At 41.8% G+C, this 26,857-nt stretch overlaps 2 protein-coding genes across 8 annotated transcripts in view; one reads left to right on the top strand and one right to left on the bottom strand.

Moving 5' to 3' along the window:
* Positions 1–562: 562 nt before the first annotated feature.
* On the top strand, positions 563–15,997 carry lrrc71 (leucine rich repeat containing 71). Of its 4 annotated transcripts, none has more exons than XM_036971555.1 (17): positions 563–635; positions 1,357–1,395; positions 1,698–1,832; positions 2,575–2,694; positions 3,006–3,081; positions 3,314–3,388; positions 4,981–5,049; positions 5,141–5,300; positions 5,419–5,502; positions 5,732–5,806; positions 6,189–6,293; positions 9,324–9,411; positions 9,495–9,574; positions 9,675–9,701; positions 11,800–11,911; positions 15,244–15,335; positions 15,527–15,997. In XM_036971555.1, the coding sequence occupies exons 1-17, from the start codon at positions 578–580 to the stop codon at positions 15,647–15,649; spliced, it is 1,518 nt and encodes a 505-aa protein (XP_036827450.1). In that variant the 5' UTR covers positions 563–577; the 3' UTR covers positions 15,650–15,997. The 4 variants fall into 4 exon arrangements, with proteins under 4 accessions (XP_036827450.1, XP_036827449.1, XP_036827452.1 ...); XM_036971554.1 differs by lacking the exon at positions 563–635 and adding an exon at positions 777–1,179; XM_036971556.1 differs by lacking the exon at positions 563–635 and adding an exon at positions 780–1,179 and having other exon boundaries at positions 1,357–1,511.
* Positions 15,998–24,856: 8,859 nt separating this feature from the next.
* The window catches only part of LOC110487650 (histone-lysine N-methyltransferase ASH1L), a 49,391-nt gene continuing 47,390 nt past the window's right edge, over positions 24,857–26,857 (bottom strand). For all 4 annotated transcript variants that reach the window (XM_036971019.1, XM_036971017.1, XM_036971016.1 and 1 more), the window contains 2 exons: positions 26,227–26,671; positions 24,857–26,091 (listed from right to left, as the gene is read on the bottom strand). In XM_036971019.1, coding sequence (XP_036826914.1) covers positions 26,000–26,091; positions 26,227–26,671 — 537 coding nt within the window. In that variant the 3' untranslated portion in view covers positions 24,857–25,999. The remainder of the gene's footprint in view (positions 26,092–26,226; positions 26,672–26,857) is intronic.

The following is a 26,857-nucleotide window of genomic DNA, read 5'->3' as shown; positions in this document are numbered from 1 at the left end:
GACTCAATGAGGCCCGAGTAACAAACAGTAACAAAACCGTCTATTTGTTACTTGTGCACCGTGTCATTAATTTGATTTCGGCTTATTGCATCATTTTGTTATCGTGTCTGTTGGTTGATTTCTGGTATGTAGCTGGATGAACCACTGAACTAGGAGGTAACTGCCCAAATAAAGGAAACATCAATATAAAGCGTTGGCATTGATTCTACAACTGGAACTCTATAAAACACCATTCTTCCAAGATAATTTACATAATTTAGTGTTTTGTTGATGCTGGTGGAAACCGCTGTCTCAGGCGCAGCACCACACAAACACATTTTAAACCCCTAATGCTCCTTTGAGACCCCTCTGTCAAAGTCAGTGAGATCTTTTTTATTCTAGCCATGGTAACCAAAATAATGGACAACTGGGCACTTTTATGCATGAGCCTTAGCATGATGGGTGGTGTTAATTGCTTAAATAATTTAGGGAACCACACCTGCATGGAAGCACCTGCTTTCAATATACTTGGCATCCCTCGTTTACGCAAGTGTTTCCTTTATTTTGGCAGTTACCTGCAGGTTTATCAAATAACTATATGAACTGTGGTCCAGAGAACATAAACAGGACAAGGAGAGTGCCCAAATCCATCGCAGGTAAATTCAAGTAAAATATGTTGTCCTAGTTATTATCTTGGCCAGGTCGCAGTTGTAAATGATAACTTGTTCTCGACTTGCCTACCTGGTTAAATAAAGAAATACATAAATTAAATTCCCTGGGGAAGGAGGGGCGGTTGGCATGGTGATAACGAGTAATGACGCCAGTCTAGTTCGCTCTGGCAGTTTCAACCAAGTGAAAACAACTGAAAGTGGCGTAAATTGGACTGAAAGAAAACACACACAGCTTGCTAAAAGCATATGTCGCTAGATAGCAAGCGAAATATTACTCTTGTTCGTTTAGGAGGCTATAATGAAATGTTCATTTGACTAACGTTAGACTGTAACAACAGTAGCTATAGTATAGTTACAGTCAACATCTGTGAATTTTAGCTTGCTAGCTAGCTTGCTAACGTCACCTGCCTACTGTACTTACTTACTAGCTAGCTAAGCTACACCACCTTGAGGATGAAAAAGAGGGTTGAGAAAGTCGTGAAAGAGAAGGCAGCTGGTAACGTTGAGGATGAGTTTTCGAAAACTGCTGGTAAGATGAAGGAATTCAGTCCCAGCCTTGCCTGACAAGTCCAGTTTCTAATGACAAGTGCTATTTACGTAGACCGTGGTGCAGATGCAGAAGTTTGGCTTATTTTGTTATATATTTCGGTTGTTAATTAAATAGCTGAGCCCTTCACTGTTCTTTGTCCTTTTCTCTGGCCATTAGGACTAAATATACAGGAGAAATGTCCAGTTCAGAGGATAGGTAAGATTTGAACCAGTAACATTATCTGGGCAGAGGAAGAGAAGATAAATATCACGAGTAGGCATATTCATCCTCCTCTGCCCAGATATACCTCAGTTGCCCAGATACTGGTTCAGGTAAGATTTTACTATTTTGGGAAATATATAGTACTGTACCTAACATTTTGTTTGTTGCTGCAGATTGAACTTCCTGTTTTTAATAACCTCAGTACAGTGACATACTATTGCAAAACTGAATGGGTAGTCATAATGACAGATGGAATCACTGGATGTCATTCTGTGGTTTGATCCTCTCTCTAAAAGATGATTATCAGTGTTCTGGCAGCCTGGAGATGGACTTCCCTGAGTTGTGTTCTCTTCTGGGCATGAAGGAGATCCCTGCTGTAACCCCACGAGCCCCAGCCTCTGTCACTCCTACCACAGAGAGAGGCAACATGGGTAAATGACAGTCCACCAGCCATTCACATTAACCACCAAACTGTGGCGCTAAGCCGCATGTCTTACTCCTTTCTCTATTGCTAGGCCCAGGGTTTTTTCTAGATCAAAAAGGGGCTTAGGTATTGGACGTTGCAGGGGGCGTGACAATGGGCGTGGTCGACCTGTTGCTTTTTTAAGCCAATTTCCTGCATTTCAAAAACATTATCCATGAAGCTGAGAGAAATGTTTACAGTTTTAAAGCAAATTTACACACATTCTACATATTCTACCATGGAGCTGAGATAATTGTTTTGCAGTGTTAAAGCAAATTTCCCATCAATTCTATGCATTTTGCCATGGCTAATGCTGCGTACTTTTGCTCAAACATAAGAACAAAATCAGTACTGCTAAATTAATTGTTTTTGGAATTTTTAATTATACCTGTCTAGCTTTTATTTTGGGGATTTTTGTTCTCAATGATTATATTATAAAACTATTGGCCCATTTATATTTTCTACATACTTTATATATTTTAGTTACGCTATACATTTTGTGTGTGTCTGTGTGCACACATTTCATTACACATTATTCCCAAGCTCTCTCATCGTCATTCAGGTTGTGTCCCAAATAGCACCCTATTCCCTATAATGTACTACTTTTGATCAGTGCCCATAAGTGTACTATAAAGGGAATAGGGTGCCATTTGGGACTCAGTCTCACTTTTTATTATTGCTGTTTATCATTTACATACTTGTGGCGTCAGAGGAGAGCCAGTCCCAGATGGGTGCTGGTATAGCGACCACAACGTGGTGCCCTAAACCACGCCTCCAAGTGGAGCTGGAGAGCGAGGACCCTCGCAGTATTAAGGAGGTCAGGGTGTGTGGTGAGAGCATAACTGAACCAAACATAATCCTTCACTGTCTGAACAACATTAGAATACTCCTAAAGTAAACAATGTAGTGTAGTTGTGATAGTAAACAACATACAGAAAAAAATAATTTAAAGATATGAGTTGCTTTAAAACAATAATGCTTTCTCTCAAGAGACATTGACATTTGAACTGTACCACTTCTCTTACATATTCACCTCTTACACAGTGAACAATATAAATAGAAACATGTAGTGCTATTGTATGAACATAATTTGTAATGGCAAACAAGAAGTGTCAGAGCCATTGTTTCTGTCATTTCGTAGGGTGGAAGGTAGATGAGCTGATGGCTCGAGTGCTTAACAAGACACTTCCAGCCCTAAGCAACCTACAGAATCTGCAGTGAGTACTGTATTTAGATTGAGATGCATCTTTTTGTACTTCATGATACACAGTATTTGCTCAAGGGAAAGCTAAGTTCTATTGGGCATGTTCGGCATGTTTTTTTCCCCCAGCTTATGTCCTTTTCCTGGAAGAAACTGAGCAAAATATCCCACATTTATTGTTACTTGGTTGTTAGTGTAATGTTTGGGGGGTAGGCATTGCTCTTGCAATATTATCTTCTGTGTTGCAGTCTGTGGTGTGCTGGTCTGACGGGGCGAACTCTGACCTCCCTGAAGAATACAATATCTCTCTGCTCAAACCTAAGGTGATTGGATGATTCACCATATACAGTGCCTTCAGAAAGTATTCATTATACCCCTTAACTTATTCCACATCGTGTTACTGACTGAATTCAAAATGTATTACATGTATTATTTCTCACTCATCTACATACAATACCCCATAATGACAAAGTGAAAACATGTTTTTAGAAATATTAGCACATTTATTGAATATTAAATACAGAAATATCTAATTAACATAAGTATTCACACCCCTGAGCCAATACTTTATAGAAGCACCTTTGGCAGTGATTACAGCTGTGAGTCTTTCTGGGTAAGTCTCTAAGAGGTTTCCACAACTGGATTGTGCAACATTTGCCCATTTAGTCTTTTCAAAATTCTTCAAGCTCTGTGAAATTGGTTGTCTAGCAATGATCAACAACCATTTTCAGGCCTTTAGATTTAAGTCAAAATTTTAACTCAGCCACTCAGGAACATTCAATGTCGTCTTGGTAAGCAACTCCAGTGTAGATTTGGCCTTGTGTTTTAGGCTATTGTCCTGCTGAAAGGTTAATTATTCTCCCAGTTCTGGTGGAAAGCAGACTGAACCAGGTGTTTCTGGTTCAGGATCTGAACCAGGTTTTTTCTCTAGGATTTGCCTGTGCTTAGCTCCATTCAGTTTATTTTTTTTATCCTGAAAAACTCCCCAGTTCTTACCGATTACAAGCATACCCATAACATGATGCAGCCACCACTATGATTGAAAATATGGATAGCGGTACTCAGTAATGTGTTGTATGAGATTTGCCCCAAATATAAATCAGGACAAAAAATGAATTGCTTCACCACATTTTTTGCAGTATTTTAGTGCCTTGTTGCAAACAGGATGCATGTTTTGGAATACTTTTACTCTGTGCAGGCTTCCTTATTTTCCCTCTATCAAGTAGGTTAGTATTGTGGAGTAACTACAATGTTGTTGATCCATCCTCAGTTTTCTCCTATCAAAGCCATTAAACTTTAACTGATTTTTAAAGTCACCTTACACAAAATTGTATGCGTGGGATACAGAAATGAGGTAGTCATTAAAATACACTATTGCACAAAGTCCATGCAACTTATTGTGGGACTTTAAGCAATTTTTTTTACTTACTCTTTTAACTTATTTAGGCTTGCCATAACAAAGGGCTTGAATACTTATTGACTCAAGACATTTCAGTTTTAAATGTTTAATTCATTTGTAAAAAAAAATATAAACATAATTGCACTTTGACATTATGGGGTATTGTGTGTAGGCCAGTGCCAAAAATATATATATATTTAATCCATATTAAATTCAGGCTGTAAAGTGGAAAAAGTCAAAGGGTGTGAATACTTCCTGAATGCACCGTACCTATTTTTTTTGAATGTGCTTCACTACCTGTGTCATGGAGATATGCAGAGTATAATGAAAGAATATCTGGGCCCGTATTAATCAAGCGTCTCGGAGTAGTGCTGATTTAGGATTAGTTTTACTTTTTAGATTACAATGATAAGATTACATGGACAGTAGGGACCTGATCTTCAGGCAGCGCTCGTACTCTGAGACGCTTGATACACTCGGCCCCTGAACTTCTCATGTTCTCTGTCTCTCGGTCAGGACTGTGGTTTTGGAGGGAAACCCACTACCAGAGCAGAGTTATCACCTCCTTATATCTGAAGACAGTATGTGAGTTCCTGTTTTTAATTTATTATTATATATTTTTTTCAATCATGCTTACACACACACATTTCAATGATGATGTATCACTGCAATACAGGCTTACTCATGTATCACTGCGTAATAACCGGATTGGCGAGGAGGGAGCTCGCCTGATTGGCTCAGCCCTCGCTACAGCCCAGACTGCCAACAATAATCTTCTGTCACTCAATCTGGCCTTCAATTCCATTGGTGATGCGGGTGCTGCTCATATAGCACAGGTACTCTGGATGAGAGCATCTGCTAAATTAGTCAAATGTAAAAAATGTACCCCACTATTGTAGAAATGTGGCAGATATTTGTTGTATCAACTTCTTTCTCCCCTATTTTTGCTACCAGGGTTTGCGTCTGAATCGCTCTTTGCTGTGTCTCTCTCTGGCCAATAATCATATTGGAGACACAGGAGCCTCTCGTCTGGCAGAGGTGGGTACTTAACCGCTTACAAATGATTCCCCTTTAAAAATAAACTAAACTAAGAGTTTTCAAAGGATGTATAACAAATGGCACTCCATTCCTTAAATAGTGCATTCCCTATGGGCCTGGTTTGAAGTAGTGCACTACATAGGGAATAGGATGCCATTTGGGATCCAAGTCTTTTTTTGTATCTTTACCCTCCCAATGATCTCTCTCTCTCTCTGTGTGGGTTCCTTAGGTGCTGGGTCCCTTTTCTCTGACCCATGATGAGGTTGTTGAGAGGAGGAGGCTGCTGCTCAGAAGAGACCAGTCGGTGAGAGCGGAAAGCACACCTACACACTACTTTTCTTAAATTCATTTTTTTTTTAGGACTGGGGCAGTCCCACTTCTTTTTATATATTTGCCTCTCATATTGTTTGTATTAGATAGAACAATAAAATACTGACAGGAAAGGTAGGAAGAGAGAGAGAGTCTGCTAGAAAAGCAGTGTGCCGGATTTAAACCCACGCTCTCACTGGGATATGTATTCTGGAGGCAGCGGCTTAGACCGCTAGACCATCCCAAGCCACACACACACACACACACACACACCTACACACTTCTATAGAAGAATAACACACCAATAGCTACACACTAACTCAAACTAAACTGCACGCACACTAATCTGATCCTGTTTTCTCTCTCTGTCTTCCCAGCCCTCTCATGCTGACTCCAAGTGTGAACGACCTCTCTCCATCCCCAGCAGCTCCTCACTGGAGCGCAACGTCAGCAAAGGAGCCAAGGTTGCCTCCAAGAAAAAAGTACCTACCAGAACTCTGGGCTAGTTTCCCAGACACTGACTAAGCCTAGTCCTAGACTAAGGCATGGTCTAGGAAAGGGGTTCCCAAACATTTTGGGCTTGTGACCCTATTACAAATCTGTCTGACAGTACTTAAATCTAAAACAATTATGGTTTGAAGTGACTGAATTGCATCAGAAAGATATTGGGAAGTTCAGATCATCAGGCAAAAATTGGAAATGATCTTCTATGTAGAAAAGAACACCATCATTGTTTTGAATTTGGTGCCTGGTCCTGTTCTTTCTAATGAACCCTGCATGGCCTGTGAGCATTGTAGAGGGAAACAGACAATAAAAATGTGTTCCTGAGAGTCTTAGGTCGGGTTCCCCTGCGGCGACGATGAATGCATCAAGCAATGGTTGTGTGCCTAAGGCTGTTGCGATGACCGTATTACCGCCACACCGGCAGTCACGAGTCATGAAGGCAGTCAAATTCCACATGACCATTTAGTCATGGTAATTAGGCTTCTCCAGGCACTGATGTTGCTGCTGGTCATTAGTGACCACCACAGCCCTATGTGTGCCACGTCATCGACTGTGCCATCGGGCACCAGATTTCTATAACATGACGTGGTCAACTGATACGTAAAATAGCTATCCAGGCGTTTTAAGATCTGGCATGCGTCAGCAACGTCAGAGCAGTGGCAGACGACTTTAGCTTTCAGGAATGGGTTCCTAAACCAGGTAACTGCAAAAATAAAGGAAATGCTTTACTAAATGAGGGATACAAAGTATATTGAAAGTAGGTGCTTCTACATGTGTGGTTCCTGAGTTAATTAAGCAATTAACATCCCATCATGCTTAGGGTCATGTATAAAACTACCCAGTTGCCCATTATTTTGGCTACCATGACTAGAAGAGATCTGTGACTTTTTAAAGGAGGGGTCTCAATGGAGCATAGGGTGTAAAAGTGTGTGTGTCAGTCACTAGATCTCAACCCGATTGGGAGATTATGGAGTGGTGCCTGAGACGGTGTTTTCCACCACATCAACAAAACACCAAATTATTGACTTTTTCATGGAAGAATGGTGTCGCATCCCTCCAATAGAGTTCCAGACACTTGTAGAATCTATGCCAAGGCACATTGAAGCTGTTCTGGTTCATGTTGGCCCCACACATACTGAGACACTTTATGTTGGTGTTTCATTTATTTCGGCAGTCATCTGTAGCGTATAGCTTCAAAAGTTAGAGCCACATTTGAAGGAAGGAAGGGGAGAGGGAGATAATTTAAGTGGTGTACAGTGTATTCAGACCTCTTCACTTTTTCCACATTTTGTTTTGTTACAGCCTTATTCTAAAATGGATTAGATGATTTATATTCCTCAATCTACACACAATAAATACCTCATAATGACAAAGCGAAAACAGGTTTTTAGAAATGTTTGCAAATGTACAAAAAAACAACAGAAATACCTTATTTAACATAAGTATTCAGACCCTTTGCTATGAGACTTGAAATTGAGCTCAGGCGCATCCTGTTTCCATTGATCATCCTTGAGCTGTTTCTATAACTTGGAGTCCACCTGTGGTAAAGTCAATTGATTGGACATGTTTTGGAAAGGCACATGCCTGTCTGACTATATAAGGTCTCACAGTTGACAGTGCATGTCATTGCAAAAACAAAGCCATGAGGCCATGTCGAGGCACAGATCTGGGGAAGGGTACCAAAAAAATATCTGAAGCATTGAAGGTCCACAAGAACACAGTGGCCTCCATCATTTTTAAATGGAGGAGTCTGGAACCACCAAGACTCTTCCAAGAGCTGGCCGCCCAGCCAAACTGAGCAATCGAGGGAGAAGTTTCCTTGGTCAGGGAGATGACCACAATGGTCACTGACAGAGCTCCGGAGTTCCTCTCTGGAGATGGGAGAACCTTCCAGAAGGACAACCATCTCAACTGCGCTTTTACTGAGAAGTCACTCCTCAGTAAAAGGCACATGACAGCCCGCATGGAGTTTGCCACAAGGCATCTAAAGGACTCTGACCACGAGAAACAACATTCTCTGGTATGATGAAACCAAGTTTTAACTCTTTGGCCTGAATGCCAAGCGTCACATCTGGAGAAAACCTGGCACCATCCCTACGGTGAAGCATGGTGGTGGCAGCATCAATGCTGTGGGGATGTTTTTGAGGGGCAGGGACTGGGAGACTAAGGATCGAGGGAATGGTGAACAGAGCAAAGTATAGAGAGCTCTTTGATGAAAACCTGCTTAGGACCTCAGACTGGGGCGAAGGTTCACCTTCCAACAGGACAACGACCCTAAGCACACAGCCAAGACAACGCAGGAGTGGCTTCGGGCAAGTCTCCGAATGTCCTTGAGTGGCCCAGCCAGAGCCCGGACTTGAACCCGATCGAACATCTCTGGAGAGACCTGAAAATAGCTGTGCAGTGACGCTCCCCATCGAACCTGACAGAGCTTGAGGATCTGCAGAAAATAGAGAAACTCCCCAAATACAGTTGTGCCAAGCTTGTAGCGTCATACCCAAGAAGACGAGGCTGTAATCACTGCCAAAGGGGCTTCAACAAAGTACTCAGTAAAGGGTCCAAATACTTACGTAAATGTGTTATTTCAAGGTTATTTTTTATACATTTGCAACAATTTCTAAAAACCTGTTTTTGCTTTGTCATTATAGGATATCGTGTGTAGATTGATGAGCAGAAAAAAACGATTTAATACATTTTAGAATAAGGCTGTAACGTAACAAAATGTGGAAAAAGTTCAGGGGTCTGAATACTTTACGAATCCACAAGGCGCATTTGTAATTGAGACCTAGGTCTCAATATGTCTTCACTGTTAAAAGAAAGGTAACGTATATATATTTTAAAATCAGATGACCCCCACCGTTGGTCGCGACCCCAAGTTTGGGAAACGCTGTTCTAGGCTTAATCTGTCTCAGGGAAACCACCCATACAGTATGATCTCTTTCATAAACACACAGGAAAAAAAAGGTTCCTTCATATTCAGATTAATCACTTTATTTATTTGTTTTTAGGACACAGCCAAAAAGGATGAGAAGCCAGCAGCAAACCAGACAGGAGGGGTAGCAGGAAAGAAAGAGGAACCAAAGTTGGCCAGAAAAGGTAAAGCATTGTCATAAACACTTATGATAACCATAATATTTCTCTCTTTTCTATACCTTAGTTTTTCTTGTTCCCTCTTTCAGCCTCTGACACCAAGTTGCCCCGGGGTAAGGGGGGAAAGTCAGGGGGTAAAGAGAAGCGCCCATCTGTGTTGGATCAAGAGGTACCAATAGAGACCCTGTTAGACTCAGGTTAAATGCATTGTATCCCCTTTGAAATATGTACATTGTGGACAGCTCATGTCCCTCTGTTTCTTTCTGCAGGAGAAGGCCAATGCTACACAGAATAAGGTGTGTTTGTTTGGGTGTATGTGTACATTGCAGTTTGTCTCACAGATGACACCATGTTAGTGTTTCTTTTCAAAGAGAAAACGCTTAGACTGAAATGCACAATGTCTGGATTTGGTGGATATACAGTGCATTCGGAAAGTATTCAGACCCCTTGACTTTTTCCACTTTGTTACATTACAGCCTTACTCTAAGATTTATTAAATTGTTTTTCCCCCTCAATCTACACACAATACCCCATAATGACAAAGCAAAAACAGGTTTAAAAAAAACTGAAATATCACAATTGACATATGTTTTCAGATCCTTTACTCAGTACTTTGTTGAGACACCTTGGAATGTGAACCTTCGCCCAGGTCTGAATTCCTGAGCGCACTGGAGAAGGTTTTCATCAAGGACCTCTCTGTACGTTGCTTCTTTCATCTTTCCCTCGATCCTGACTACTCTCCCAATCCCTGCTGCTGAAAAACATCCCCACAGCATGATGCTGCCACCACCATGCTTCACCGTAGGGATAGTGCCAGGTTTCCTCCAGATGTGACACTTGGCATTCAGGCCAAATAGTTAAATCTTGGTTTCATCAGACCAGAGAATCTTGTTTCTTTACTGACTTTGTCCCCATGGGGAAATTTTGTTGCAGTGTCATGTACAAAACAAATTGACAATACAACTTTCATAAGTTACATACCATTAAAAAGAGACTAGCCTGCTGGCCTTACTCGGTGGATAGGCACATTAGCCCGAGCTATTTAGGAGGAATATCACACCTGGCACAAATTGTCTAGTTCTGTTTTTCCTTCCGAGGGATGCACTATACCTGCGCCCAGAGGGGAGTAGTTCAAAGTCCGGGTACAGGGGGTGACTTGGGTCTAAAATGATTTTGTGAGCCTTGCGGAGGGCTATGACCTTAAAGTTCTCATCCAGGCCTGTCTGTTTGACTCCAAGTACCTTGCTTGATGTGGTGATAATCCTTCTCAGCATATTTCTCTGGCTGACAGTAGAATTGCCAAACCAGCAAACAATACAAAAAGTGAAAACTCAATGAAAGATTTGTAAAACAGAGTCAGTATAGTACAATTAACATTAAAAGATCCCAGCTTTTTGAGAAAGTACAGTCTGTTGACTCTTTTTGTAGATCAGTTTCTCATGGTCAGAGTCCTTTAGGATCCTTTTGGCAAAATCCAAGCGGGCTGTCATGTTCCTTTTACTGAGGAGTGGCTTCCATCTAGCCACTCTACCCTAAAGGCCTGATTGGTGGAGTGCTGGAAGGTTCTCCCATCTCCACAGAGGAACTAGAGCTCTGTCAGAGTGAACATCTGGCTCTTGGTCACCTCACCTACCAAGGCCATTCTCCCCCGATTGTTCAGTGTGGCCAGCTCTAGGAAGAGTTATTGAGGACTTACAATGCTGCAGGAATATTTTGGTACCCTTACCCAGATCTGTGCCTCAACTCAATCCTGTCTATGAGCTCTACGGACAATTCCTTTGACCTCATGGCTTGGTTTTTGCTCTGACATGCACTGTGAACTGTGGGACCTTACATAGACAGGTGTGTGCCTTTCCAAATCATGTCCAATCAACTGAATTTACCACAGGTGGAATCCAAGTTGTAGAAACATCTCAAGGATGATCAATGGAAAGAGAATGCACCTGAGCTAAATTTGAGTCTCATAGCAAAGGGTCTGAATACTTATGTAAATAAGGTATTTCTGTTATTTAATTTTAATAGCTTAGCTAAAATGTCTAAACCGGTTTTCACTTTGTCATTATGGGGTATTGTGTGTAGATTGAGGGGGGGGGATATTTTATCAATTTCAGAATAAGGCTGTAACGTAACAACATGTGGAAAAGGTGAAGAGGTCTAAATACTTTCCTAATGCACTGTATGATGTACATAAAACTAACAACTGTTAAAGCATTATTACCACTATATGTCCAATCAAACTCCATCAATATTTTGATACTGCGTTGCATCCCAAATAGCACCCTATTCCCTTCATAGTGCACTACTTTTGCCCTGATCAAAAGTAGCACACTATAAAATGAATAAGGTGCAATATGACACACAACTCAGATTTTTAATCCAGTTTCCCTCCACCAGTCAGCAGAGTTGGTTGAGACAGTGAGCCCCCTGCTGGAGCCGGGAGTGCAACACACTGGAGGCCGAGTAATTCTGCCTGGGAACACAGCCCTCACCTCCCTCAACCTAGCAGGTCAGATTCCCCACCAATTCCCAGAGACACATTACTTGGACTCGAGTTTGACTCCAGTCACAACTTTGATGACTTGAGACTCAACTTGATAGAAAATAACTTGCGACTTGATTTGGACTTTCATGAGCCTCAAGACGCGGGACTTGACTTTGACTTGAGACTTGAAATGATCTGGCCAGGTTTTTGTAATGTTTTGTCACTCTGCGGCACAGAGTCTCCCACGCAGCCAGAGACAGTAGCCGCAGCATTGCCCTTGCAAAAAAAACATGCAACAGATTGGCTAGAGAAATGCACACTTGTCACTGATTGGATCAGCAAATTATCAACACAGGGCGGGAGAGCTAGTGAACAGATTACTGATTTGATGTACAGCAATAGGATCGGGTGCAGCGCAAATGTCAAAATGTAAGGAGACAGGATTGCCATAATAAATAAATATTCAGCTCTAAAAATGGTCTATCCACTTGTTCTCTCCAAACACCTGCCAGTGGAGAGAGCTTTGTTCTCTTGTTGAAATGTTTGCTGTTACTTTCACACATTTAAATGCATATGTGGTAAATCTATACTGGACAAAAATAAACGCAACATGTAACAATTTCAAACATTTTAGAGTTACAGTCCATATAAGGAAATTAGTCAATTGAAATAAATTCATTAGGCCCTAATCTATGGATTTCGCATGACTGGGAATACAGATATGGATCTGTTGGTCACAGATATCTTAAAATATGTAGGGGCGTGGATCAGAAAACCAGTCAGTATCTAGTGTGAGATGTCACAGCACGACACATCTCCTTCGCATAGAGTTGATTCTGGCATGTGGAATGTTGTCCCACTCTTCAATTGCTGTGAGAAGCATCCAAAAAATGCTTAATGGGTGACATGTCTGGTGAATATGCAGGCCATGGAAGAACTGGGACATTTTCAGCTTCCAGGAATTGTGTACAGATCTTTGAGACATGGGGACGTGCATTATCATGCAGAAACATGAGGTGATGGCAGCAGATGGCACGACAATAGACTTCAGGATCTCATCACAGTATCTTTGTGCATTCAAATTGTCATCGATAAAATGCAATTGTGTTTGTTGTCCGTAGCTTATGCCTGCCCATACCATAACCCCACTATGGGGCACTCTGTTCACAATGTTGAGATCAGCAAACCGCTTGTCCACATGATGCTGTACACGCCGTCTGCCCAGTACAGTTGAAGCCGGGATTCATCCAAGAAGAGCACACTTCTCCAGCGTGCCAGTGGTCATCGAGTTACAACGAGTTATTTGACAGTTTGTGCAGAATTCCTTTGGTTGTGCAAAACCACAGTTTCATCAGCTGGATGGGTGGCTGGTCTGAGACGATCCCGCAGGTGAAGAAGCCGGTTGTGGAGGTCCTGGGCTGGCGTGGTTAAACATGGTCTGAGGTTGTGAGGCTGGTTGGACATACTGCCAAATTCTCTAAAACGACAATGGAGGCGGCATTAACATTCATTTCTCTGACAACAGCTCTGTTGGACATACCTGCAGTCAGCATGCCAATTGTACGCTCCCTCAAAACTGGACACATCTGTGAAATTGGGTTGTGTGACGAAACTGTACATTTTAGGGTGGACTTTTATTGTCCATGCTGTTTAATCAGCTTGATATGGCACACCTGTCAGGTGGATGGATTATCTTGGCAAAGGAGAAATGCTTACTAACATTGATGTAAACACATTTGCGTATGGAACATTTCGGTATCTTTTATTTAATCTCATGAAACGAACACTTAACATGTTGCGTTTCATATTTTTGTTCAGTGTATATATCCCATCTAATCCTAAAATAATTGCTAGCGTTTCAACATTCCATCCCTGTACTGTTTATTGAAACACTTGGACATTTCTGTTTCATGTTTTCATGTACCATTTCTTACCTTCCGAGTGGGCACGATGTTCATTGCGAACTTTCATGTGCACAAGACTCATGACGTAGAAATTCTGTTAATTGAATTAAATATGGTTTCGTGTGTTTGTCAACAGCAACCATTTCAACAAGAGAACAAAGTGCTCTCCAATGGTGAAAGCGCCATATCATACAAAATATACAAGCAGATTTACCAAATATACATGGGCAATAGCCTCTGATACAGACATTGTGGTTGTGTGTACCGTAATAGGAGTGTGCGAACCTCAGTGTGTCGGTAGCAGTGCGTGGGTAAAATCAGTAAGTAGAAAAAACATGTGGACTCACCCTACTTGTAGAGAAATGCCAATGCCATCCTCCTGTCTTTCATGTTGCCGAAACGGTCTGTGACTCTGTCATACAGTATACGCTTTTAGTTTTTGTTGTCCTAGGCTACCTGGCTAAAATGCTTGCTCGCTAGACTAACTTCCTATCATGGGCAACAATTAGCCAGCTAGCTAACATTAGCCTTCTACATATTGAACTTACATCCTCTCCGGCCAGATGAAGAATGTATGAATTCATGGTTGGGTCAGAATGACTGTTGTAATCATTGGCCAGTAAGAGAATTAAGTCCAAATTCATATCTCCATCCATGGCATATTTAGGAAAGGGAACATTTTAGCTAGCTGGACAACAACACAACTAGAGGCAACTGTAACCGTATAGCTTCCGTCCCTCTCCTCGCCCCAACCTGGGCTCGAACCAGGGACCCTCTGCACACATCAACCACAGTCACTCACGAAGAATCGCGCCACAAAAGCCGAACAAGGGGAACAACTACTTCTAGGTCTCAGAGTGAGTGACGTCACCAACCGAAACACTATTAGCGCGCACCACCCCTAACTATCTAGCCATTTCACATCGGCCACACAACAATTCCCTTTTTTTCCCAAAACGTGCTGCAGACTAGTGAAAACAGTTGTCTGTAGCCTCAATAAATAAAGATGTGTAATGACTGGTTCAACTACAAGTCTAGATTTAATTTTACTTGACTCGACTTCACTTGCTCTTAGAATGCAGGACTTGGACTTGACTAGAGACTCAAACCTTGTGACTCTAATAATAGTGACTTGATCCCACCTCTGCCACTTTCACAACACAGGTTGCGTCCATAATTACACCCTACTACTTTTGACCAGAGCCCAATGGGTACATTTTACCAGAGCCCTATGGATCCTGGTCAAAAGTAAAGCACTTTATAGGGAATATGATGCCATTTGGGACATACTAACAACATCCTCAGTGAAGGTAGCTTTCATCACATGGGAATAACTGCTGTAGTTGTGACATTGGAAGATTTTTTTTGCTGCAATTATAATGTGATGTTGAAGTGAGGAAGATTTTTTTTATTTTTTACATTGACTTGAATCGTCTTTGTATTGGGATGTAGGCAACAGGCTTTCAGAGCAGTCGCTGCTCCTCTTCCTGTCCTCAGTGGGGGCGCAGACTGAAGGGGGAGGTCTGCTTCGTCTCTGTCTCAATGTGAGTCTTGTCTATTCAAGCTCTTCCGTGTGTGTGTGTGTGGTGCATTGATCTGCTTTTTTTGTGTGTTTGTTGCTGGTTCAAAAGCTTGAAGATTTGTATAATTAAACAACTTAATTACTCCTGTTGTCAGTGTCCTGAACACTGAATGTGACCCCAGTCCACTTCTCTTTTCTTTTTTTTTTCTACAGAGAAACCGCTTCCCTCCAGACTGTGATTCCTTCCTCAAGATAAAAGAACTGATGTCACTCAGGGATCCTCTCAACAAAACGGCCTCTGCTCAAGTAGATGACGAACAGGGGCAGGCAGCATAAACTATAGATAGCAGAGTGAAAATCTTAACTCCCCTACCCATTTTGTTATCGTGGGTACCAGAACCAATTTGTGCTATCATTCCACACCTTGCCACTCCTTGTTTGGCATATGACAATAACTGGCATGATAGCAGGTCTGGTACCCAGGCTACCAATTTGTTTCTCAATTTGAATTACAAATTGATGTTTTTCCTGCTAGTGCCCCATTTATATTTCCACGTGTCACTTGTCTACTCTAGTCCAATCAATAAACAAAAACAATGACATGAAATACTACACACCTCCACAACTGTTCACTTCATAAGAGGTGAAATCTTTAACTCTGAAAATAAACAGTTGTAGGAATCAGGATGCAGTCAGGGATCCTTGTTTGCACATTGGATGCATTGTAGTTTATGAATTCCATTCAAATGTCTTTGTATATCAGCAAGCTCCTGATTTAGTTAAAACATTTACGATACCAAGCCAAACAAAGCACAAAAATAGCGATCTGTTTTACATACTTTTTAGTTGTCACTTGAAAGGTGCCAGCACGCACCAGGATGTGAAAACGAGTCTCTACTGGTGAATGCATTTCAAGAAAAATTTGTGAAGGCACATTGGACAACATTTATTTCATGCCTCTGTTAGCTGCTAGTTAAACTTTAAATGAGCTGCAATGGATGGGATGGGGACATCCCTGGTACTCTTTTACACTCTCAGCACCTGATGTGTCAACGTTCAGCTCCATCCAGCGCGACACCCAGGCAAACAATGTAAAAAAAAAAAAAAAAAAGTGAATTGTTGCATCATTAAATTGGGGTTATGATGACAGTATTGTGTTACCGTGATGTTACGTTTTTTAAACTGTATAAAAAAGGGGCTGAATCGACGTTAAGGTCATTCAAACCCATTAGCTCCCTTTTGATAACAGTAATACTCCAATTAGCTAGTCAGGAGTTTATCAAAGCATCAGCAGCTTCAATACAAAAGTTGGTAGTTGATTATTTAGCCAGCATATTGTCTGAAACCAGAGGAAGATGATCCACCTCTACCCAAGTCTGCTTGGGGGGAGAATGTTGAGTGGAGACCGGCATTTTGCCATTTTCCCCATTTCCCCGTTCTATTTGTGACATTTAACACGCTGCAAGTCCCGCCTCTCCTCATTGTTTTTTAGGAGCACGTGGGTGATTGAACGTGGGTGATTGAAAGATTGAGAGGGGAAAGATTGAGAGCGGACCCCTGGACCTTAGTTAATCTAAGTAACATCCCATCCCATCTAAGTAACATCCCATTAGAAATCCGTCAATTTAAGCTGGAGATGCTTTGGATGCGTCCACCGCCTACGTCGCACTTCCACATCTGCGGTGAAAGGCGGCAGAACTAGAGTGGTGTTTGTCAGACCATGAGACATCCCAAAAATAGGTATTCTCAGGAAACCGTCTGTAGCGTCCAAACGGTTGGACCTACGAACTACACTGAAGAAAAATTTAAAACGCCACATGGAAAGTGTTAGTTCCATGTTTCATAAACTGAAATAAAAGATCCCAGAAATTATCCATACACACAAAAAGCTTATTTCTCTCAAATGTTGTGCACAAATTGGTTTACATCCCTGTTAGTGAGCATTTCTCCTTTGCCAACAGAATCCAAGTTGGCACATCGACAGTACAGACTAGACGAGTCCCCTGACACTTGGGGCCGTAAAGCAAAACGGAGACCACCATCTTGTTCACCACCCTATGACCTCCATTATCTGGCTTCTTCTCCTGTGGGATCGTCTGAGACCAGCCACCTGGAAAGCTGATGAAACTGGGTTTGCACAACCAAAACATTTCTGTGCAAACTGTCTCATGCACATCTGCGTGCTCATTGTCCTCACCAGGGTCTTGACCTGACTGCAGTTTGGCGTCGTGACCGACTAGGATGGGCAAACGCTCACATTCGATGGCTACTGGCACCCTGGAGAAGTGTGTTCTTCACAGAATTATCCTGGTTTCAACTGTACGGGGCAGATGGCAGACAATGTGTATGGCATTTTGTGGGCGAGCGGTTTGCTGATATCAACGTTGTGAACAGAGTGCCCCATGGTGGCGGGTTATGGTATGGTTAGATGGACAACAAACACAGTTGCATTTTATTGATGGCAATTTGAATACACAGAGGTACCGTGATGAGTTGAGGCCTATGGTTGTGGCCATTCATCCACTACCATTACCTCGTGCTTCAGCATATTGCATGGCCCCAAGTTGCAAGGATCTGTACAGTTACTGGAAGCTGAAAATGTCCCACATTGAGCATGTTTGCTCTGGACAGACATGTACGATAGCGTGTTCCAGTTCCTGCCAATATCCAGCAACTTAGCACATCCATTGAAGAGGAGTGGGACAACATTCCACAGGTCACAATCAACAGCCTGATCAATTCTATGCGAAGGGTGTGTCACATGAGACAAATGGTGACACACCAGATACTGACTGGTTTTCTGATCCACACCCCTTCTTTTTTTTTAAAGGTATCTATATTCTCAGTCATGTGAAATCCATAGATTAGGGCCTTTAAAAAATATATAAATTTCACCTTTATTTAACCAGGTAGGCAGGTTAAGAACAAGTTTTATTTACAACTGCGACCTGGCCAAGATAAAGCAAAGCGACAAAAACACAGAGTTACACATGCAATCAATAACACCAACATAGAGAAATCGATGTACAGTGTGTGCAGAAGAGTAGGGAGGTGAAAATAATAGCAATGTAGCATTAATACTGGAGTGATAGATGTGCAGATGATGATGTGCAAGTAGAGATACTGGGGTGCTAAAGAGCAAGAGTGTAAGTAATAATATGGGGATGGTGTGCTATTTACAGATTGGCTGTGTACAGGTACAGTGATCAGTAAGCTCCTCTGACAGCTGATGCTTAAAGTTAGAGAGGGAGATAAGACTCCAGCTTCAGAGATATTTGCAATTCGTTCCAGTCATTGGCAGCAAAGAACTGGAAGGAAAGGCGGCCAAAGGAAGTGTTGGCTTTGGCGATGAACAGTGCAATATAGAGTGCCTTGCGAAAGTATTCGGCCCCCTTGAACTTTGCGACCTTTTGCCACATTTCAGGCTTCAAACATAAAGATATAAAACTGTATTTTTTTGTGAAGAATCAACAACAAGTGGGACACAATCATGAAGTGGAACGACATTTATTGGATATTTCAAACTTTTTTAACAATCAAAAACTGAAAAATTGGGCGTGCAAAATTATTCAGCCCCTTTACTTTCAGTGCAGCAAACTCTCTCCAGAAGTTCAGTGAGGATCTCTGAATGATCCAATGTTGACCTAAATGACTAATGATGATAAATACAATCCACCTGTGTGTAATCAAGTCTCCGTATAAATGCACCTGCACTGTGATAGTCTCAGAGGTCCGTTAAAAGCGCAGAGAGCATCATGAAGAACAAGGAACACACCAGGCAGGTCCGAGATACTGTTGTGAAGAAGTTTAAAGCCGGATTTGGATACAAAAAGATTTCCCAAGCTTTAAACATCCCAAGGAGCACTGTGCAAGCGATAATATTGAAATGGAAGGAGTATCAGACCACTGCAAATCTACCAAGACCTGGCCGTCCCTCTAAACTTTCAGCTCATACAAGGAGAAGACTGATCAGAGATGCAGCCAAGAGGCCCATGATCACTCTGGATGAACTGCAGAGATCTACAGCTGAGGTGGGAGACTCTGTCCATAGGACAACAATCAGTCGTATATTGCACAAATCTGGCCTTTATGGAAGAGTGGCAAGAAGAAAGCCATTTCTTAAAGATATCCATAAAAAGTGTCGTTTAAAGTTTGCCACAAGCCACCTGGGAGACACACCAAACATGTGGAAGAAGGTGCTCTGGTCAGATGAAACCAAAATTGAACTTTTTGGCAACAATGCAAAACATTATGTTTGGCGTAAAAGCAACACAGCTGAACACACCATCCCCACTGTCAAACATGGTGGTGGCAGCATCATGGTTTGGGCCTGCTTTTCTTCTGCAGGGACATGGAAGATGGTTAAAATTGATGGGAAGATGGATGGAGCCAAATACAGGACCATTCTGGAAGAAAACCTGATGTAGTCTGCAAAAGACCTGAGACTGGGACGGAGATTTGTCTTCCAACAAGACAATGATCCAAAACATAAAGCAAAATCTACAATGGAATGGTTCATAAATAAACAGAATGGCCAAGTCAAAGTCCAGACCTGAATCCAATCAAGAATCTGTGGAAAGAACTGAAAACTGCTGTTCACAAATGCTCTCCATCCAACCTCACTGAGCTCGAGCTGTTTTGCAAGGAGGAATGGGAAAACATTTCAGTCTCTCGATGTGCAAAACTGATAGACATACCCCAAGCGACTTACAGCTGTAATCACAGCAAAAGGTGGCGCTACAAAGTATTAATTTAAGGGGGCTGAATAATTTTGCACGCCCAATTTTTCAGTTTTTGATTTGTCAAAAAAGTTTGAAATATCCAATAAATGTCGTTCCACTTCATGATTGTGTCCCACTTGTTGTTGATTCTTCACAAAAAAATACAGTTTTATATCTTTATGTTTGAAGCCTGAAATGTGGCAAAAGGTCGCAAAGTTCAAGGGGGCCGAATACTTTCGCAAGGCACTGTACCTGCTGGAGCACGTGCTACGGGTGGGTGTTGCTATGGTGATCAGTGAGCTGAGATAAGGCGGGGCTTTACCTAGCAAAGACTTATAGATGACCTGGAGCCAGTGGGTTAGGCAACGGATATGTAGTGAGGGCCAGCCAACGAGAGCATACAGGTCGCAGTGGTGGGTAGTATATGGGGCTTTGGTGATAAAACGGACGGCACTGTGATAGACTACATCCAGTTTGCTGAGTAGAGTGTTGGGGGCTATTTTGTCAATGACATCGCCGAAGTCGAGGATCGGTAGGATAGTCAGTTTTACGAGGGTATGTTTGGCGGCATGAGTGAAGGAGGCTTTGTTGCGAAATAGGAAGCTGATTCTAGATTTAATTTTGGATTGGAGATGCTTAATGTGAGTCTGGAAGGAGAGTTTACAGTCTAACCAGACACTTAGGTATTTGTAGTTGTCCACATATTCTAGGTCAGAACCGTCCATAGTAGTGTTGCTAGTCGGGCGGGAGGGTGCGGGCAGCAATCGGTTGAAGAGCATGCACTTAGTTTTTCTAGCATTCAAAAGCAGTTGCAGGCCACGGAAGGAGTGTTGTATGGTGTTGAAGCTCGTTCGGAGGTTTGTTAGCACAGTGTCCAAAGAAGGGTGAGATGTATACAAAATAGTGTCGTCTGCGTAGAGGTGGATCAGAGAATCACCAGCTGCAAGAGCGACGACATTGATATATACAGAGAAAAGAGTCGGCCTGAGAATTGAACCCTGTGGCACCCCCTTAGAGACTGTCCGGACCTCTGACAACAGGCCCTCCGATTTGACAGAATTAACTCTGTCTGAGAAGTAGTTGGTGAACCAGGTGAGGCAGTCATTTGAGAAGCCAAGGCTATTGAGTTTGCCGATAAGAATGCGGTGATTTACAGTGTCGAAAGACTTGGCCAGGTCGATGAATACGGCTGCACAGTACTGTCTTTTATCAATGGCGGTTATGATATCGTTTTGGACCTTGACAGTGGCTGAGGTGCACCTATGACCAACTCGGAACCAGATGATTGCATAGTGGAGAAGGTACGGTGGGATTCGAAATGGTCAGTGATCTGTTTATTAACCTCACTAGGGGACGTGGGACAGTAGCGTCCCACCTGGCCAACATCCAGTGAAATTGCAGAGCGCCAAATTCAAAAACAGAAATACTCATTATAAAATTAATGAAGCGTACAAGTGTTATACATCGGTTTAAAGATTAACTTCTTGTTAATCCAACCACGGTGTCAGATTTCAAAAAGTCTTTACGGCGAAAGCATACCATGCGATTATCTCAGAACAGCGCCCAGCAGACAAATCATTACAAACAGTAACCAGCCAAGTAGAGTTACACAAGTCAGAAATAGTGATAAAATTAATCACTTATCTTTGATGATCTTCATATGGTTGCACTCACAAGACTCCCATTTACTCAAATGTTTGTTTTGTTCGATAAAGTCCCTGTTTATATCCAAAAACCTCAGTTTTGTTCAAGAATCCACAGGCTCAAATGCAGTCACAACAGGCAGACGAAAAATCCAAATAGTATCAGTCAAGTTCGTAGAAACATGTCAAATGATGTTTATAATCAATCCTCATGTTGTTTTTAGCCTAAATAATCAATAATATTTAAAGTTGCTGCAGGGGGGTAGCCAGGTGGAAAGCGTGGCCAGCTGCTGTAGAGAAATGCTTATTGAAATTCTCGATTATCGTAGATTTATCGGTGGTGACAGTGTTTCCTATCCTCAGTGCAGTGGGCAGCTGGGAGGAGGTGCTCTTATTGTCCATGGACTTTAGTGTCCAAAAACTTATTGGAATATGTGCTACAGGAAACAAATTAGTGTTTGAAAAAGCTAGCCTTAGCTTTCCTAACTGACTGAGTATATTGGTTCCTGACTACAGTATGACTACTCTATGGAAAGGGGAGACTCCCACAAACACAAGGTTGTTCTCTGTTTTGCTCTACGACCCCCACAAGGACTCATTTGAAGGGAACTGGTACCTATTTTAAAAAACTGAAAGTAGTTTTGTGCCTCCCCCCCTTCTTTTGACACATTTATTAATGTGTTATTCAATGTGTTTCTCTGGGCTATAGTAGTAAAGGCCAAATTTAATATTTTCACAAATAACCTTTTTTTTAAATATACCTAAAAGGGGTTCTAAAATTCCAAATCAAACAGATAAAGGATCCATATCAGTTTAGTGCAATTAAGTGTTCAAAAAAAAAATCTAAAAAATCTAACTTTTTTGGTTAGTACTGACTGTTCGGTCACCTGGTCAGATAAAAACCCACCTATGGAGCTACGCCCAAGAGGAAGACCGAGAGCCAGATGATCGAACCAATTGGCGGACGACCTACACAACCTGGGACTCAAAACCACATCAGACTGGGACCTGGCCCTGAATAGGACAGCGTGGAGATCCATGTCAAGGTGTTATGTGCAAGTGAGTAACTAACTGTACAGGGACTTTTTCTATTGAGTATTGAGTATACTTTTGCATCCTGACCTTGGATTTTCCTTTTTATGGTTTGTGTGTGTGTACCTGCTGAACTCCATAATTAAATGAGCTCTTATGCACCGGCAGCCACCTGTCTAAACCTGGGAGCAGACCCTCATACGTACTGCTTTTCTACATCCCTGCTTAGATGGCTGAATATAACTCAATTATATTAAGGAAATCCAGAGTACAATTTAACGATCAAAAAGGCAAGGCAAAATAAACATTTATTCACAATAATGTAGTGCTTTTTATTAAAAAACAAAAACAAATTGAATATAAAACAAAAAGTAAAAACCAACAGCATTTTCATAACTTTAGAATCATAATTACAAACTTTTAACGAGAGTGGAAGAAGTTGACAAACTGTACACATCACAAAATGTCTGCCAGTCTGTCCATTTACAATGCTTGTATCTTATTTTGTGATTGTCTAAAAAAATAACTAAACAAATCACACAAAACACACAAATACAAGTACAAGCATCAAATTTATGACCGCTATCACAAACTGAACAATTTCTCAGGGGGGGGAGTTACATATTGGAGCTGACATCTTTCAAAATATCAACATTAAGTTGGTTTGTTTTTTTAGTGTTCAACACTTTGCAGCAAAAACAAGGAGCATATTTTCTCCTCAAAAGTAATATTATTACAGCGACAGATGTAATTTCAGAGTCACTGTTATGTCCCAATGCTTTATATGAAGTTTGTTTGACATTCTTCTCACACTGAACAAAAATATAAACGCAACATGTAAAGGGTTGGTCCCATGTTTCATGAGCAGAACTAAAAGATCCCAGAGATTTTCCATATGCATAAAAAGCTTATTTCTCTCATTGTGCACAAATTTGTTCACATCCCTGTTAGTGAGCATTTCTTCTTGACCAAGATAATTCTTCCACCTGACAAGTGTGGAATATCAAGTAGCTTATTAAACAGCATGATCATTACACAGGTGCACCTTGTGCTGGGGACAATGAAAGGCCACCAAAACGTGCAGTTTTGTCACAACACAATGCCACAGATGTGTGAAGTTCAGAGAGCGTGCAATTGGCATAGTGACTGCAGGAATGTCCACCAGAACTGTTGTCAGAAAATGTAATGTTCATTTCTCTAACATAAGCCGCCTCCAACATTGTTTTAGAGGATTTAGCAGTATATCCAGTCAAGCTTTACAACTGCTGACCACGTGTATGGCGTCGTGTGGGTGAGCAGTTTTCTGATGTCAACGAACACAATTGCATTTTGTCTATGGTAATTTAAATGCACAAAGATGCCCTTAAAAAATGGGCCTCTGGATTTTCACGTTATCTTTTACCAAGAGTTGCATATCGGTGAAATCCATAGATTGGGGCCTAATGAATTTATTTCAATTGACAGATTTCCTTATATGAACTCTAACTCAGTAACATCTTTGAAATTGTTGCATGTTGCATTTATATTTTTGTTCAGTTTAATTTTTAGGCAACAAAAATTCTGTTTAAGTTCATGTCATTCAATTAGGACAGTTGTACATTTTACTGGACAAAAACACCTCTCCCAAGCTTAAGTGTTTTGATTATAGTAATACAAATGGCAGAAATAATAATTATAATACATATGGGGCTGAGTCCTGTACAATACACGAAATCCGTTATCAAGATATTGCTTTTGGAGACACTTCTCACATTATCCCAGTCTGTATATACATAACTTGGCACTGTACAACTTTCTGTCCTCTTTCTGTCTGTTTTCTTACTCTCTCCATCTCTATGCCAGTCCATCTTGATGGGACATCTCAATCTAAGTCTCATTTTAAACAGAAGCATTTGGAAAAAATAAATCTCATCAAATCTCACAAATGATTTAAAATATTCTCCATGGCAACCAGAAACACATTTGAAGAAAACATTTACAGCTAGAATCCCTTCCCTCCCAACAGATACCCCTTTTCATAGAATATAAGAAAATATGACCGTCACAATACATTTTACGTTACCTATGGTTTCCACAATTTCCCATAAAATGTTAATTGCCATCAAGCCCTTAATTTTTTCATAATTTTTTTTCTTCAAGAATTCTGGCAGATTAGACACACAAATGTGCATACACTCACGCAAGGCAGTCAGGGACCACGGCGTTCTAAGGCGTTACAGTAAGAGTCAGTGTTCCCGCCGCCTGACTTCATTAAGCTGGTGAATCAGGTACTTCAGAAAGAGGGGCGAAGCGGACAAGACACTTGACTGACCAAAAGCGCACATTATATCTTTCCAAAGACCACCAGCTATTCTTTACAAACACAATCCTGTCCTTCCTTCTCTGTTCCTAATGAATTACTACAGTATGAAAGAAAAAGAAATACTTATTATTAACTTGCTTTTCAGACTGCATCATCCAATAACATGTGAGTGTTAGTGTGTCTCGTTGATACATTAGAGAGCCAACCATATCCATGGTACCAAAGTGCAGTTGACCAACCTCGTTCCTGCAGCTTCTCTCCTAGTTCATCATCAGCAGTGTATGTTTACAAGTTGCTCATACAGTCCACTGCATAGCCTCCTATGCCTCTTATCCTCGTACATTTAGGTCTCGTGGCCTATGTTTAGTTTCAATACCACCTAGTCCCACTGAGGGCGCAGGTTTCCAGCCTCCTCATTCCCATTTGATATCGTTAAAAAAAAAGTATATTTGAGTCTATGACTATGCCACAGCCATGTTCAGTACCACATGTTGCTTTCTTTTGCTCACTAAAAATAATTGACTCAAGGTTTCACTGATGAGCCATGTGTATAGATAATGTGAAGCCTATGTAATAGTCTCTTTGCCCTGAGTAACCAGGGCTGTCTTTGATTAACATTTGTTCAATGCGCATTTTTAAGTGCATGGGGTACTTTTTCCTACGTAAAAAAAAATGCATTTGCATCGTACTTCAATAAGTCTGGGTCCACCCTCCTGAGAAGAAGTCCTTGTGTCACCAACAAAACCGTTACCATTGACCACAACAGCCGAGTGCACTGCTTCCAACTGTTGGGTTGTCATTGGGTTGTCTCATCACTTGAGATGACAGGTTGGGGAAGAGGGGACACGCCCGGGAAGGGTACCAACCCTTGCCCTTTGTGGTCACTTTCTCTTTGCAAATGTCATCTTCCCTTACCATGTTTTCCATTTCACCCCCACCTCTCCCAAGTGAATGAAAGGGGAATGTGCTTGCCAGGTAAGTGGCAACATCATTTTCTACCCACAAAGTCTCCAAATCCAAGCGTCCTTCTACGTAATCGCCGCCCTGACCCTTCCTCTAGAAGATAAGTGACATCTATGGCTGTTGGAAGAAGAGAGAGAAGTTACTAAACACCAATGACACTCAGTTAACTGTCCGATATTTCCCCTTCATCAAGTCTCCCTCTTCATCAAACCACCCAGTGTCTCTATACCCATTTCCTCATTGCCTGCTCACCATTCTTATTGGGTGTTCTGTGTAGCAGATCCAGCAGAATCTTGTTTAGCCGATCCCTTTGTGCCTCCCTCCTGCCAAGTCCAGAGTGATGGAGGGGTGAGGAAGAGATGGAGGGGAGGAGATCCAACATGTCAACTCCTCTCTCTGCTGCACCTTCCTCCAGCTCCCTATGCTCCTCTACCTCCTGCCCCCCGTCCTCTTCTTCTCCCTCCCCTGGCCCAACTGGTTGTGGAGGTGGGGCAGCCGCAGGGAGTGTGGTTTCTTCTTGGGCAGCATCCATGTCCCCCTCCACCCCTCTTCTGTTTTCACTCTCCGGACGGAAGTTGTCACCCTGGTCGCATGGGGAAGCATCGTCCTCACAGGCTCCTCCAACTCCTTTGGGCCGCTCGCTCTTCCAGGCCGAACGCCCCCCGTTCCTCTTGTAGTTGTCGGGAACGTAGTGCGGCTAAGGCGAGGTTGGGAAGGAACAGACTTTCAGTTGACTTACAAGTTGTTCATGCACAAGTTAGATTTTGGGATTATTAACCATTTGTTTTATGAACAAGCAATACGAATTGGAGCAGAATTAACTATCAAGCTGGACCCCCATCATCTCTCTCAGGATAACTAACGGTTTGCAAAAACAGCACAC

Source organism: Oncorhynchus mykiss, chromosome 32 (genome assembly GCF_013265735.2).
Source record: "Oncorhynchus mykiss isolate Arlee chromosome 32, USDA_OmykA_1.1, whole genome shotgun sequence".
NCBI classification, from domain to species: Eukaryota; Metazoa; Chordata; class Actinopteri; order Salmoniformes; family Salmonidae; genus Oncorhynchus; species Oncorhynchus mykiss.
Note: the sequence above shows the minus strand (reverse complement) of the source record. Positions and strands in the feature narration are given on the sequence as shown.